The 17179-nt window shown below is 48.6% G+C and overlaps 1 protein-coding gene across 1 annotated transcript in view; it reads right to left on the bottom strand.

The window, feature by feature from the left end:
* LOC310794805 (guanine nucleotide-binding protein G(s) subunit alpha) overlaps positions 1-17179 on the bottom strand; it is a 67784-nt gene that overhangs the window by 44111 nt on the left and 6494 nt on the right. The window contains exons 2-4 of the mRNA XM_083656857.1: positions 10495-10567; positions 934-988; positions 137-256 (exon numbers count right to left, since the gene is read on the bottom strand). Of these exons, the coding sequence (XP_083512983.1) occupies positions 137-256; positions 934-988; positions 10495-10567 (248 nt within the window). The remainder of the gene's footprint in view (positions 1-136; positions 257-933; positions 989-10494; positions 10568-17179) is intronic.

The raw sequence follows: 17179 nt of genomic DNA, 5'->3' as shown, positions 1-17179 counted from the left end.
CAGTCAGTGTGTGTGTGTGTGTGTGTGTGTGTGTGTGTGTGTGTGTGTGTGTGTGTGTGTGTGTGTGTGTGTGTGTGTGTGTGTGTGTGTGCATGTATGTTTGTGTGTGTGTGTGTGTGTGATTCTTCCTACTCACAGATGGAAACTCAAAGTCCTTCTGGTTGACGAGGTTGAGGACGTATTCGATCCGGTACTGGTTCTGTGGACAGGCCAACTGCACCGGCGGCATCAGGGTGTTCATAGCTGTTACTATGGTCTGGAGGACAGACACGCACGCACGCGCACACACACACACAGACAGACAGACACGCACGCACGCGCACACACACACACACACACACACACACACACACACACAATACGTTTAAGTGTGGAGGACAGAAACAAAGACGCTGAATATCATTTCAATATTAAAAACCAACAAAAACCAAAAACATTAGGATTGCTTGATCGTCAAGATCTGCTCTTATCAAAAGTAGGGCTGTGCAATCAAATCCATACAGCAATATATCGCGATACTTTTTTCTGCGATACTGTATCGATATTTCCCATATTGATTTGTTTGCACAGCCCGTGTGTTCAGTGACACAATAAGAATACTTTTTATGTCAGTGCGTTCAGTAACACACTCAACACTCAGTATTTTTGACTGAATTTGTCCACTAAGTTATCAACATAAAGTGATGTACACATTATTACACTACCTGGGTGGTACACAGTGCGTTGTATCTTTAGCTGTATTTTTATAATTTTCAGTAAATTATGTAGTGTATTGCAATATATCGCAATATGTATTGTATCGCAATGTATCGTGATACGTATCGTATCGCGACCCATGTATCGTATCGTATCGTGACCCATGTATCGTGATACGTATCGTATCGTGAGGTCCTTGCCAATACCCAGCCCTAATCCAAAGTGACGGTCACTCACCTCGATGGCCTCTTTAATATTATTCTTGATGTCTTGAATTTTCTGCTTCTTCTCTCTGCAGGAAAGAGACACAGAAGCTCAGTGACACTCAGGATATCAGAAGCTCAGTGACACTCAGGATGATATCAGAAGCTCAGTGACACTCAGTATGATATCAATCAATCAATCAAACCTTTATTTAACCAGAAAATAAAAATATATCAAGCCTGGCTGAAAGCAAGCCACCCACAGCGCCACCTACTGACGAGTGAGTGACCATCAAACGTTTCACTTGGAGCAAAAACAAAATCCAAAATATTATTTTTTCCTTGCTTTTTTTTTTTTTTTTGCTCCATATGGTCACTCACCATTCAGCAGGTGGCTGCTTGGCTTGTTGGGTTCCAGGCTTAAAACATTCGATAAGGATTTTTCAAAACATCGATGGAGAAAATGAATGGGGAGAAAGTGTTGAGCCTCTCTTGCAACAATAAAAGTCCATGTCATTTGTTAGTGACACGCTCACATTCCTCCTGACACAGTCCACAGAGCCTGTGAAGGACCAAACCAAATCACACCTACACCATCTTTCACTGTAACACAGAGCATGAAGGACCAAACCAAATCACACCTACACCTTCTCTCCCTGTAACACAGAGCATGAAGGACCAAACCAAATCACACCTACACCTTCTCTCCCTGTAACACAGAGCCTGTGAAGGACCAAACCAAATCCAACCTACACCTTCTCTCCCTGTAACACAGAGCATGAAGGACCAAACCAAATCCAACCTACACCATCTCTCCCTGTAACACAGAGCCTGTGAAGGACCAAACCAAATCCAACCTACACCTTCTCTCCCTGTAACACAGAGCATGAAGGACCAAACCAAATCCAACCTACACCATCTCTCCCTGTAACACAGAGCCTGTGAAGGACCAAACCAAATCCAACCTACACCTTCTCTCCCTGTAACACAGAGCATGAAGGACCAAACCAAATCCAACCTACACCATCTCTCCCTGTAACACAGAGCATGAAGGACCAAACCACATCCAACCTACACCATCTCTCCCTGTAACACAGAGCATGAAGGACCAAACCAAATCACACCTACACCATCTCTCCCTGTAACACAGAGCATGAAGGACCAAACCAAATCACACCTACACCATCTCTCCCTGTAACACAGAGCATGAAGGACCAAACCAAATCACACCTACACCATCTCTCCCTGTAACACAGAGCATGAAGGACCAAACCAAATCACACCTACACCATCTCTCCCTGTAACACAGAGCATGAAGGACCAAACCAAATCACACCTACACCTTCTCTCCCTGTAACACAGAGCATGAAGGACCAAACCAAATCACACCTACACCATCTCTCCCTGTAACACAGAGCATGAAGGACCAAACCAAATCACACCTACACCATCTCTCCCTGTAACACAGAGCATGAAGGACCAAACCAAATCACACCTACACCTTCTCTCCCTGTAACACAGAGCATGAAGGACCAAACCAAATCACACCTACACCATCTCTCCCTGTAACACAGAGCATGAAGGACCAAACCAAATCACACCTACACCTTCTCTCCCTGTAACACAGAGCATGAAGGACCAAACCAAATCCAACCTACACCATCTCTCCCTGTAACACAGAGCATGAAGGACCAAACCAAATCACACCTACACCTTATCTCCCTGTAACACAGAGCATGAAGGACCAAACCAAATCACACCTACACCATCTCTCCCTGTAACACAGAGCATGAAGGACCAAACCAAATCACACCTACACCATCTCTCCCTGTAACACAGAGCATGAAGGACCAAACCAAATCCAACCTACACCATCTCTCCCTGTAACACAGAGCATGAAGGACCAAACCAAATCCAACCTACACCATCTCTCCCTGTAACACAGAGCATGAAGGACCAAACCAAATCCAACCTACACCATCTCTCCCTGTAACACAGAGCATGAAGGAGGACCAAACCAAATCCAACCTACACCTTATCTCCCTGTAACACAGAGCATGAAGGACCAAACCAAATCCAACCTACACCTTATCTCCCTGTAACACAGAGCATGAAGGACCAAACCAAATCACACCTACACCATCTCTCCCTGTAACACAGAGCATGAAGGACCAAACCAAATCCAACCTACACCTTATCTCCCTGTAACACAGAGCATGAAGGACCAAACCAAATCCAACCTACACCTTCTCTCCCTGTAACACAGAGCATGTGAAGGACCAAACCAAATCCAACCTACACCATCTCTCCCTGTAACACAGAGCATGAAGGAGGACCAAACCAAATCACACCTACACCATCTCTCCCTGGTTGCACCTCATGCAGGAACCTACAAAAGCCTCTGCAGGCGTATTCTCCCTCCTGGCAGCTAGGTCGCGCCGTTGGCTTTGCCAGTATTGTTTGAGCGAAGCTTTGAACCCAACGTGTGGAGGAAGTGAGTTCAGTGTAACCATGACACGGTGTGCTGCTGCTCCGTCCAATCTGTCAACAGACCTTCAGTGGTGCAGAGAAGATGTGTGTCAGAAGTGAAGGATGTGGAGAAGATCTTCAGGCTGTTTGTGACCAGCCGAGAGGCAGTTCATCTATCTTTCACCTTGAGCAGCAGAGACAAGAACGCCCTGTGTTTACATTTAGCTCTGTCAAGACGTGCTGCTCTCTGGCTCGAGCACCAACATCTACGTTCTGTCAAGACGTGCTGCTCTCTGGCTCGAGCAGTAACATCTAGGTTCTGTCAAGACGTGCTGCTCTCTGGCTCGAGCAGTAACATCTACGTTCTGTCAAGACGTGCTGCTCTCTGACTCGAGCAGTAACATCTACGTTCTGTCAAGACGTGCTGCTCTCTGACTCGAGCAGTAACATCTACGTTCTGTCAGGACGTGCTGCTCTCTGGCTCGAGCAGTAACATCTACGTTCTGTCAAGACGTGCTGCTCTCTGGCTCGAGCAGTAACATCTACGCTCTGTCAAGACGTGCTGCTCTCTGGCTCGAGCAGTAACATCTACGCTCTGTCAAGACGTGCTGCTCTCTGGCTCGAGCAGTAACATCTACGCTCTGTCAAGACGTGCTGCTCTCTGGCTCGAGCAGTAACATCTACGTTCTGTCAAGACGTGCTGCTCTTTGGCTCGAGCAGTAACATCTACGTTCTGTCAAGACGTGCTGCTCTCTGGCTCGAGCAGTAACATCTACGTTCTGTCAAGACGAGCTGCTCTCTGGCTCGAGCAGTAACATCTACGTTCTGTCAAGACGTGCTGCTCTCTGGCTCGAGCAGTAACATCTACGTTCTGTCAAGACGTGCTGCTCTCTGGCTCGAGCAGTAACATCTACGCTCTGTCAAGACGTGCTGCTCTCTGGCTCGAGCAGTAACATGTACGCTCTGTCAAGATGTGCTGCTCTCTGGCTCGAGCAGTAACATCTACGCTCTGTCAAGACGTGCTGCTCTCTGGCTCGAGCAGTAACATGTACGCTCTGTCAAGATGTGCTGCTCTCTGGCTCGAGCAGTAACATGTACGCTCTGTCAAGATGTGCTGCTCTCTGGCTCGAGCAGTAACATCTACGCTCTGTCAAGATGTGCTGCTCTCTGGCTCGAGCAGTAACATCTACGTTCTGTCAAGACGTGCTGCTCTCTGGCTCGAGCAGTAACATCTATGTTCTGTCAAGACGAGCTGCTCTCTGGCTCGAGCAGTAACATCTACGTTCTGTCAAGACGTGCTGCTCTCTGGCTCGAGCAGTAACATCTACGTTCTGTCAAGACGTGCTGCTCTCTGGCTCGAGCAGTAACATCTACGTTCTGTCAAGACGTGCTGCTCTCTGGCTCGAGCAGTAACATCTACGCTCTGTCAAGACGTGCTGCTCTCTGGCTCGAGCAGTAACATCTACGCTCTGTCAAGACGTGCTGCTCTCTGGCTCGAGCAGTAACATCTACGCTCTGTCAAGACGTGCTGCTCTCTGGCTCGAGCAGTAACATCTACGTTCTGTCAAGACGCGCTGCTCTCTGACTCGAGCAGTAACATCTACGCTCTGTCAAGACGTGCTGCTCTCTGACTCGAGCAGTAACATCTACGTTCTGTCAAGACGTGCTGCTCTCTGGCTCGAGCAGTAACATCTACGTTCTGTCAAGACTCGCTGCTCTCTGGCTCGAGCAGTAACATCTACGTTCTGTCAAGACTCGCTGCTCTCTGGCTCGAGCAGTAACATATACGCTCTGTCAAGACGTGCTGCTCTCTGGCTCGAGCAGTAACATCTACGCTCTGTCAAGACGAGCTGCTCTCTGGCTCGAGCAGTAACATCTACGTTCTGTCAAGACGTGCTGCTCTCTGGCTCGAGCAGTAACATCTACGTTCTGTCAAGACGTGCTGCTCTCTGGCTCGAGCAGTAACATCTACGCTCTGTCAAGACGTGCTGCTCTCTGGCTCGAGCAGTAACATCTACGCTCTGTCAAGACGTGCTGCTCTCTGGCTCGAGCAGTAACATCTACGCTCTGTCAAGACGTGCTGCTCTCTGGCTCGAGCAGTAACATCTACGCTCTGTCAAGACGAGCTGCTCTCTGGCTCGAGCAGTAACATCTACGTTCTGTCAAGACGTGCTGCTCTCTGGCTCGAGCAGTAACATCTACGTTCTGTCAAGACGTGCTGCTCTCTGGCTCGAGCAGTAACATCTACGCTCTGTCAAGACGTGCTGCTCTCTGGCTCGAGCAGTAACATCTACGCTCTGTCAAGACGTGCTGCTCTCTGGCTCGAGCAGTAACATCTACGCTCTGTCAAGACGTGCTGCTCTCTGGCTCGAGCAGTAACATCTACGCTCTGTCAAGACGTGCTGCTCTCTGGCTCGAGCAGTAACATCTACGTTCTGTCAAGACGTGCTGCTCTCTGGCTCGAGCAGTAACATCTACGTTCTGTCAAGACGCGCTGCTCTCTGCTCGAGCAGTAACATCTACGCTCTGTCAAGACGTGCTGCTCTCTGGCTCGAGCAGTAACATCTACGTTCTGTCAAGACGTGCTGCTCTCTGACTCGAGCAGTAACATCTACGTTCTGTCAAGACGTGCTGCTCTCTGGCTCGAGCAGTAACATCTACGTTCTGTCAAGACGTGCTGCTCTCTGGCTCGAGCAGTAACATCTACGCTCTGTCAAGACGTGCTGCTCTCTGGCTCGAGCAGTAACATCTACGTTCTGTCAAGACGTGCTGCTCTCTGGCTCGAGCAGTAACATCTACGTTCTGTCAAGACGTGCTGCTCTCTGGCTCGAGCAGTAACATCTACGTTCTGTCAAGACGTGCTGCTCTCTGGCTCGAGCAGTAACATCTACGTTCTGTCAAGACGTGCTGCTCTCTGGCTCGAGCAGTAACATCTACGCTCTGTCAAGATGTGCTGCTCTCTGACTCGAGCAGTAACATCTACGCTCTGTCAAGATGTGCTGCTCTCTGACTCGAGCAGTAACATCTACGTTCTGTCAAGATGTGCTGCTCTCTGGCTCGAGCAGTAACATCTACGCTCTGTCAAGATGTGCTGCTCTCTGACTCGAGCAGTAACATCTACGTTCTGTCAAGACGTGCTGCTCTCTGGCTCGAGCAGTAACATCTACGTTCTGTCAAGACGTGCTGCTCTCTGGCTCGAGCAGTAACATCTACGTTCTGTCAAGACGTGCTGCTCTCTGGCTCGAGCAGTAACATCTACGTTCTGTCAAGACGTGCTGCTCTCTGGCTCGAGCGGTAACATCTACGTTCTGTCAAGACGTGCTGCTCTCTGGCTCGAGCGGTAACATCTACGTTCTGTCAAGACGTGCTGCTCTCTGGCTCGAGCAGTAACATCTACGTTCTGTCAAGACGTGCTGCTCTCTGGCTCGAGCAGTAACATCTACGTTCTGTCAAGATGTGCTGCTCTCTGGCTCGAGCAGTAACATCTACGCTCTGTCAAGACGTGCTGCTCTCTGGCTCGAGCAGTAACATCTACGTTCTGTCAAGATGTGCTGCTCTCTGGCTCGAGCAGTAACATCTACGTTCTGTCAAGATGTGCTGCTCTCTGGCTCGAGCAGTAACATCTACGTTCTGTCAAGATGTGCTGCTCTCTGACTCGAGCAGTAACATCTACGCTCTGTCAAGACGTGCTGCTCTCTGACTCGAGCAGTAACATCTACGCTCTGTCAAGATGTGCTGCTCTCTGACTCGAGCAGTAACATCTACGTTCTGTCAAGACGTGCTGCTCTCTGACTCGAGCAGTAACATCTACGTTCTGTCAAGACGTGCTGCTCTCTGGCTCGAGCAGTAACATCTACGTCTGTTGAGTTTAAACAGCCATAAGTGCAGTTATAGCAGAAATAGACTTAACAACAATTAAATAAGAACAGGAGGATCCAACGGCGGAGTTTCTCGGCGGAAAATATGTTTTTGCCGTTCTTCTGCGTGGATTTGGATTTGGACTGGATCAGACGCTGAAGGACCGGCTACTTCCACCCACTGAGATGACTGTGCACAGCGCAGAGTCCAGATGGACCCACCAAACCAAACAGGATGTGAGTTCACGGATCCGCATGGTTTGAACCAGGCTAGCTTTTAGCTAAAATGCTAATACTAATAGACATGAATTGCTGAACAAGAGCAAGCATGCTTATTCAACTTTACCCAGATTAAACAAACGAACAACCAACACATAAATGACAGGTGGCATCACCTGCACACCTGCACGTGTAGGGGTTCCTATCTGGAGGAAAGCCCAGGGGAGAACATGCTAACTCCGCACAGAAAGGCCCGTTTGGCGAGCCCACCTGCACCGTGGCATCATGTGTTGATCTATACACACACTCAGTCTCAGTCTGCACTGCATTAAATACAACAACAAACTCTAACAATGACTCTTACAATCAGTGTCACTGCCAAAGAATGTCTTTAAAGCTACACCAGACAAGATCTGGATCTCAAACACATCTGTGTTCGCCTCAATCACACAAAGTGAAGTTGTAATAGAGAAGGCCGTGCCAGTTCCACTCATTCAGATGCAGGATTCACTTTGCCAAAGTGAAACTCTGGTTTCTGCCGAGTGACGTTTACTAACCTCACTCACCTTACAGGATTTCTGGATAACGTTTTATTATTATTACGATTATTATAATTATTATTATTCAAGTAACAATTTTGCAAACCGTTGCCTCTGGCTTTTCTCAGCATGTGCTCTCTCTTCCTGGAAGTGAGTCTGGAGCTCTGAGACCAAACGATGTCACAGGTCTGCCTGGAAGTCATGATGCTGTGTGTCGTTGATGAAGCCACCCACACACATCATCACGAGCTCGCTCACAAGCTGCTGTGTGCCTGAGGTGCCCATGTTCTACTGGAACCCTGCAAGATGCTTCAGACTAGGGGCGTCACTACTCGAACCCTGCAAAATGCTTCAGACTAGGGCTGTCACTTTTCATTCGAAATTCGAATGCAACTTCGAATGTGGGGGAGGGGTTCGTGTTCGATATGTAAATTGACTGTTCGTTTTTTTTTTTTTTTTTTTTTTATGAACCAAAATTAACCTGCTGCTGCTGGTAATGTTAATCCCATGTCAGAAAAAGTCTCCAGATTTGTCGCGTTAGTCTCTTCTGAGAAAGATTGTCTCCAGGGTCTGAAAAGTTGTCTCGAGTTGGATGCAGCCAAGTTTGTGAGGCAGTGTTGTGACTGTGAGCGTCCAAGCTAACACGTCGGGGCTGATGCCCGGTGGCCTGGCCTGGACTGAAAAAAATAAAAATAAAAATAAAAATAAAAATTTAATTAACCAAAAAACTTCGAATATATTCGAACGAATTTCGGGCAATTAAATTTCGTTCGAACTTTATTTTGGGAAAAAGTGACAGCCCTACTTCAGACTAGGAGTGTCACTACTCGAACCGTGCAAGATGCTTCAGACTAGGAGTGTCACTACTCTAACCCTGCAAGATGCTTCAGACTAGGAGTGTCACTACTCTAACCCTGCAAGATGCTTCAGACTAGGAGTGTCACTACTCTAACCCTGCAAGATGCTTCAGACTAGGAGTGTCACTACTCTAACCGTGCAAGATGCTTCAGACTAGGAGTGTCACTACTCAAACCCTGCAAGATGCTTCAGACTAGGAGTGTCACTACTCTAACCCTGCAAGATGCTTCAGACTAGGAGTGTCACTACTCTAACCCTGCAAGATGCTTCAGACTAGGAGTGTCACTACTCAAACCCTGCAAGATGCTTCAGACTAGGAGTGTCACTACTCTAACCCTGCAAGATACTTCAGACTAGGAGTGTCACTACTCTAACCCTGCAAGATGCTTCAGACTAGGAGTGTCACTACTCTAACCCTGCAAGATGCTTCAGACTAGGAGTGTCACTACTCTAACCCTGCAAGATGCTTCAGACTAGGAGTGTCACTACTCTAACCCTGCAAGATGCTTCAGACTAGGAGTGTCACTACTCTAACCGTGCAAGATGCTTCAGACTAGGAGTGTCACTACTCAAACCCTGCAAGATGCTTCAGACTAGGAGTGTCACTACTCAAACCCTGCAAGATGCTTCAGACTAGGAGTGTCACTACTCTAACCCTGCAAGATGCTTCAGACTAGGAGTGTCACTACTCTAACCCTGCAAGATGCTTCAGACTAGGAGTGTCACTACTCAAACCCTGCAAGATGCTTCAGACTAGGAGTGTCACTACTCTAACCCTGCAAGATACTTCAGACTAGGAGTGTCACTACTCTAACCCTCCAAGATACTTCAGACTAGGGGTGTCACTACTCTAACCCTCCAAGATACTTCAGACTAGGAGTGTCACTACTCGAACCCTCCAAGATACTTCAGACTAGGGGTGTCACTACTCGAACCCTCCAAGATACTTCAGACTAGGGGTGTCACTACTCTAACCCTCCAAGATACTTCAGACTAGGAGTGTCACTACTCGAACCCTGCAAGATGCTTCAGACTAGGAGTGTCACTACTCGAACCCTCCAAGATGCTTCAGACTAGGAGTGTCACTACTCTAACCGTGCAAGCTGCTTCAGACTAGGGGTGTCACCAATACCAGATTTACTGTCTAGCGTCGACGCTTCGGGGAGTTACAATCGATCATAATCGAAGCTTCTACGAGCGGAGAGGGCGGGCACAAAAGAAAATGAAAAACTCTGCTAACGTTGTGCGTTCGTTGTCGGCTGTGGCGATGCCGCCGTGTGGTGGCTTGACTATCAGACTATCAGACTATCAGACCACATACTTGCCACGAAATGTTAATTTATTCCGGTGGGCTCAGCGTAACGTTAGCCGACTTCTCCCTGAGCTCGTCGAGCAGAGCTGCTACTTCATAACGTTATAAACAAACGAGTTGAATTGATCGTGAATTCACTTGAACGTTACTCACGCTAGGTTGAAATGATGTCACGAGTAGAGCGACAATCTCGCACAGCTGATCATCAGAGTATTGAATGTTGTATCTGACACAGCTGATCATCACAGCTGATCATCAGAGTATTGAATGTTGTATCTCACACAGCTGATCATAGAGTATCGAATGTTGTTTTCCATACGTTTATGTATAATCATACTTACTCTGCATTGAAGCCGTTGACATGCAGGATCCTCATCTGTTTCACTATGGTGCTTTTCCCCGACTCTCCAGCCCCTGAGAGAGACACACACACACACACACACACACACACACACACACACACACACACACACACACACACACACACACACACACACACACACACACACACACACACACACACACACACACACACACACACACACACAATTAGCCATCTGTTGACATGTGAAACAAGACCACACACACCATGATGCAGTATAAAGGCTCATTTATACTCCATTTTCATATGAAAATAAATGCGTCCGTTTCAAACGTAGAATGTGGATTTGAAGCTGTTGTTGTTATAGAGACATGACTTCTTTACTGGAGTCAAATGGCAGAAAAGCACAGGACTAAAAATACAATATCATGTTATCAAATGCCAGTGCTTTGTCTACTGCAAACTATTACAAATCTCTATGTTATCCTTCTCATTTCCCAATATCCTGGTGATATGATATTAGGAGTTCACTGTTCATACAGGTATATGTATATATATATATATATATATATATATATATATATATATATATATATATATATACCGTAAATTCCGGACTATAAGACGCACCGGTCTATAAGCCGCGGGACCAAAATTGACTATTTTTTTCTTCTATAAGCCGCACCGGTCTATAAGCCGCGGGTGTTTTGATGTTTAATTACCATATGAAAGGGTTCGTGCACAGAGAGGAATGTCGGGAAAGAGATTGCTGTTTGGGGAAGCTCCCATTTATTAACATTTCAACAAAACAAAACAAAAGTCAGGTCACTAATCCCCAGACAAAATCACACAACAATAGGCTATATGTGCAGCAAACCTGTAACCAGAGAAGTCAAGTCACTAATCCTCGTCTTCCTCTTCTTCCTGCGTACTGAAACCACCAAAGTCCTCATCTTCAGTGTCGGAAACGAACAGGTTCAGGGTGGCTTCGTCAACCACTCTCCTCTCTCCTTCATTGTCACTCAAAACCAACGAACTCCTCTTCATCACTGTCGGCATCGAACAGCCTCTGAAGCCTCTGACGGCCCTCAGCGCCAGCTGTGGCGGCGTCATCCTCTTCATCCCGCAGCAGTCCAGCGTTTTGGAACCCGTTGGTGATTGTGGATGTTTTCACACTCCTATAATATTCCGTGATCTTCCTTTGTGTGAATTCGCCGAAGTTTGTGATTTTCTCCTGGTAGTCGGGAGGGAGTTGTTCAGTAGTTCTCCCCCGGACGGACAGTCCCTTTCGTCTCATGAATCGGAAGCACCAAGATGGCCCACCTCTGAAATGTTCAATTTTCATCTCGGTGGCGACTGTTTTGGCCTTCAGTCGGATCTGCACCGTGGAAACGCCTCGGCCGTCTGCTCTCTGGGTCAACACCCAGTCCTCAAGGGAATCTTCAAGTTCCGGCCATCTGCTTTTGTGGCCTCTGAAGGACTTTTTTGTCTTCTTACACTGAGACAGTTCCTCCTGCTGCTTCTTCCAACGTCTCACCATTGACTCATCGATGCCCAGGGTACGCGCTGCTGCTCTGTTTCCCTCTTTTAGTGCGAGTTCGACTGCTTTCAGCTTGAAAGCTGCGTCGTGTGAATTTCTGCGTACCTTCCCCATGGTAAGTGAGAGAGAGACTGCTCGTCTTGTTGTGATTCCGGGCTGATGAACTTTGCTTACCGTAATTACCATATGTAAGGGTTCACGCACAGAGGGGATTGTTGGCTGTTTGAGGAAGCTCCCATTTACCGTATTACCGTAACATTTCAACAAAACAACATAACACAACACCTTTGTTTATTTCGACAGTGCACACAGTGTCCGCGGTGTGGTGAAAAGAGGGCAACAGAGGAAATTAAAACAGAAGTGGATTTATAGGTAGAAAGAGTGCTAAAAAAGAGAGATTTTATTTGTATTTGAAAAAAAAATTCTGAAAAAATCCATAGATAAGCCGCACCGTTATATAAGCCGCAGGGGCCAAAAAACGGGAAAAAAGCCGCGGCTTATAGTCCGGAATTTACGGTATATGTAAAGAGGTCAAATTAAAATGTGAAGAGAATAAAGGTGATTGTGTTTCTGAGTGATGTGCTTGATGTTTCTGTAGTCAGGTGTGGATGAAGGTGTGGATGAAGGTGTGGATGAAGCTGAGGCTGCAGCACCTGGCTAGAGGCGACAGTGAAGATTTCAGCTAAAAGCAGGGTTTAAATGACATCTTTTCAAGTCAACTTGGCATCTCGGGGCTTGTGGAGACTTTCATTACGCCAGGTGAGCAGTATGGAAGCATTTGATGTATTTTTCTGTTTGTTGTTTTTTTTTACGTTTTTGCTCACGGCCCCCTTCACACTCAGCAGACACCTCTCTGTGTACCTGCCTTCACACTGAGCAGACACCTCTCTGTGTACCTGCCTTCACACTCAGCAGACACCTCTCTGTGTACCTGCCTTCACACTGAGCAGACACCTCTCTGTGTACCTGCCTTCACACTCAGCAGACACCTCTCTGTGTACCTGCCTTCACACTGAGCAGACACCTCTCTGTGTACCTGCCTTCACACTCAGCAGACACCTCTCTGTGTACCTGCCTTCACACTGAGCAGACACCTCTCTGTGTACCTGCCTTCACACTGAGCAGACAGCTCTGTGTACCTGCCTTCACACTGAGCAGACACCTCTCTGTGTACCTGCCTTCACACTGAGCAGACACCTCTCTGTGTACCTGCCTTCACACTGAGCAGACAGCTCTGTGTACCTGCCTTCACACTGAGCAGACACCTCTCTGTGTACCTGCCTTCACACTCAGCAGACACCTCTCTGTGTACCTGCCTTCACACTGAGCAGACAGCTCTGTGTACCTGCCTTCACACTGAGCAGACAGCTCTGTGTACCTGCCTTCACACTGAGCAGACACCTCTCTGTGTACCTGCCTTCACACTGAGCAGACAGCTCTGTGTACCTGCCTTCACACTGAGCAGACAGCTCTGTGTACCTGCCTTCACACTCAACAGACAGCTCTGTGTACCTGCCTTCACACTCAGCAGACACCTCTCTGTGTACCTGCCTTCACACTGAGCAGACAGCTCTGTGTACCTGCCTTCACACTCAACAGACAGCTCTGTGTACCTGCCTTCACACTGAGCAGACACCTCTCTGTGTACCTGCCTTCACACTCAACAGACAGCTCTGTGTACCTGCCTTCACACTGAGCAGACAGCTCTGTGTGTACCTGCCTTCACACTGAGCAGACAGCTGTGTGTGTACCTGCCTTCACACTCAACAGACAGCTCTGTGTACCTGCCTTCACACTCAACAGACAGCTCTGTGTACCTGCCTTCACACTCAGCAGACACCTCTCTGTGTACCTGCCTTCACACTGAGCAGACAGCTCTGTGTACCTGCCTTCACACTGAGCAGACACCTCTCTGTGTACCTGCCTTCACACTCAGCAGACACCTCTCTGTGTACCTGCCTTCACACTGAGCAGACAGCTCTGTGTACCTGCCTTCACACTGAGCAGACAGCTCTGTGTGTACCTGCCTTCACACTGAGCAGACAGCTGTGTGTGTACCTGTCTTCACACTCAACAGACAGCTCTGTGTACCTGCCTTCACACTCAACAGACAGCTCTGTGTACCTGCCTTCACACTGAGCAGACAGCTGTGTGTACCTGTCTTCACACTCAGCAGACAGCTCTGTGTACCTGCCTTCACACTCAGCAGACAGCTCTGTGTACCTGCCTTCACACTCAGCAGACAGCTCTGTGTACCTGCCTTCACACTCAACAGACAGCTCTGTGTACCTGCCTTCACACTCAACAGACAGCTCTGTGTGTACCTGTCTTCACACTCAGCAGACAGCTCTGTGTACCTGCCTTCACACTCAGCAGACAGCTCTGTGTACCTGCCTTCACACTCAACAGACAGCTCTGTGTGTACCTGCCTTCACACTGAGCAGACAGCTCTGTGTACCTGCCTTCACACTCAGCAGACAGCTCTGTGTACCTGCCTTCACACTCAACAGACAGCTCTGTGTACCTGCCTTCACACTCAACAGACAGCTCTGTGTGTACCTGCCTTCACACTCAACAGACAGCTCTGTGTACCTGCCTTCACACTCAACAGACAGCTCTGTGTACCTGCCTTCACACTCAACAGACAGCTCTGTGTGTACCTGCCTTCACACTCAGCAGACAGCTCTGTGTACCTGTCTTCACACTCAGCAGACAGCTCTGTGTACCTGCCTTCACACTGAGCAGACAGCTCTCTGTGTACCTGCCTTCACACTGAGCAGACAGCTCTCTGTGTACCTGCCTTCAGACTCAACAGACAGCTCTGTGTACCTGCCTTCACACTGAGCAGACAGCTCTGTGTACCTGCCTTCACACTGAGCAGACAGCTCTCTGTGTACCTGTCTTCAGACTCAACAGACAGCTCTGTGTACCTGCCTTCACACTGAGCAGACAGCTCTCTGTGTACCTGCCTTCACACTGAGCAGACAGCTCTCTGTGTACCTGTCTTCAGACTCAACAGACAGCTCTGTGTACCTGCCTTCACACTCAGCAGACAGCTCTGTGTGTACCTGCCTTCACACTGAGCAGACAGCTCTCTGTGTACCTGCCTTCACACTGAGCAGACAGCTCTGTGTACCTGCCTTCACACTCAGCAGACAGCTCTGTGTGTACCTGCCTTCACACTGAGCAGACACCTCTCTGTGTACCTGCCTTCACACTGAGCAGACAGCTCTGTGTACCTGCATTCACACTCAGCAGACAGCTCTGTGTGTACCTGCCTTCACACTCAGCAGACAGCTCTGTGTACCTGCCTTCACACTGAGCAGACAGCTCTGTGTACCTGCCTTCACACTGAGCAGACAGCTCTGTGTGTACCTGCCTTCACACTCAGCAGACAGCTCTGTGTACCTGCCTTCACACTGAGCAGACAGCTCTGTGTACCTGCCTTCACACTCAACAGACAGCTGTGTGTACCTGCCTTCACACTCAGCAGACAGCTCTGTGTACCTGCCTTCACACTGAGCAGACAGCTCTGTGTACCTGCCTTCACACTCAACAGACAGCTGTGTGTACCTGCCTTCACACTCAACAGACAGCTCTGTGTACCTGCCTTCACACTGAGCAGACAGCTCTGTGTACCTGCCTTCACACTGAGCAGACAGCTCTGTGTACCTGCCTTCACACTCAGCAGACAGCTCTGTGTACCTGCCTTCACACTGAGCAGACACCTCTCTGTGTACCTGCCTTCACACTCAACAGACAGCTCTGTGTACCTGCCTTCACACTCAGCAGACAGCTCTGTGTGTACCTGCCTTCACACTCAACAGACAGCTCTGTGTACCTGCCTTCACACTCAGCAGACAGCTCTGTGTGTACCTGCCTTCACACTCAGCAGACAGCTCTGTGTACCTGCCTTCACACTCAACAGACAGCTCTGTGTACCTGCCTTCAGACTCAACAGACAGCTCTGTGTACCTGTCTTCACACTGAGCAGACAGCTCTGTGTACCTGCCTTCAGACTCAACAGACAGCTCTGTGTACCTGTCTTCACACTCAACAGACAGCTCTGTGTACCTGCCTTCACACTCAACAGACAGCTGTGTGTACCTGCCTTCACACTCAACAGACAGCTCTGTGTACCTGCCTTCAGACTCAACAGACAGCTCTGTGTGTACCTGTCTTCACACTGAGCAGACAGCTCTGTGTACCTGCCTTCAGACTCAACAGACAGCTCTGTGTACCTGTCTTCACACTCAACAGACAGCTCTGTGTACCTGCCTTCACACTCAACAGACAGCTGTGTGTACCTGCCTTCACACTCAGCAGACAGCTCTGTGTGTACCTGTCTTCACACTCAACAGACAGCTGTGTGTACCTGTCTTCACACTCAACAGACACCTCTCTGTGTACCTGCCTTCACACTCAACAGACAGCTGTGTGTACCTGTCTTCACACTCAACAGACAGCTCTGTGTGTACCTGCCTTCACACTCAACAGACAGCTCTGTGTACCTGCCTTCACACTGAGCAGACAGCTGTGTGTACCTGCCTTCACACTGAGCAGACAGCTCTGTGTACCTGCCTTCACACTGAGCAGACAGCTCTGTGTACCTGCCTTCACACTCAACAGACAGCTCTGTGTACCTGCCTTCACACTGAGCAGACAGCTCTGTGTGTACCTGCCTTCACACTCAACAGACAGCTCTGTGTACCTGCCTTCACACTGAGCAGACAGCTCTCTGTGTACCTGCCTTCACACTCAGCAGACAGCTCTCTGTGTACCTGCCTTCACACTCAACAGACAGCTCTGTGTACCTGTCTTCACACTCAACTAGAGCTGTCGCGATTCCTCGAGTACCTCGAATAACTCGAATAATTAAATTGATCGAGGCCAAAATGATTCGCCTCGACACGGCATTTAGAGAGACTGTTTCTCACGGACGCTTACTGGTGTGGCACAGCGCTCTTCCTGTGTAAACACGTGAGGACACAGACAGACCAGAGAGCAGCTATAGCGACTAGCGAGCGGACCCCGCAAAATGGAACGAGGCGACGGAGGAAGCAGACAGGAGGAGCCGGGAAGGGAAGAACCAGGGCCGAAAAAGCGACCGAAACTGTCTAAAGTGTGGGATCATTTCACGCTGAAAAAGGACACGAACTCAGTG

The sequence above is a fragment of the Poromitra crassiceps genome, assembly GCF_964638095.1.
Source record: "Poromitra crassiceps genome assembly, chromosome: 20".
NCBI classification, from domain to species: Eukaryota; Metazoa; Chordata; class Actinopteri; order Beryciformes; family Melamphaidae; genus Poromitra; species Poromitra crassiceps.
This window is presented reverse-complemented; position numbering and strand designations above follow the sequence as displayed.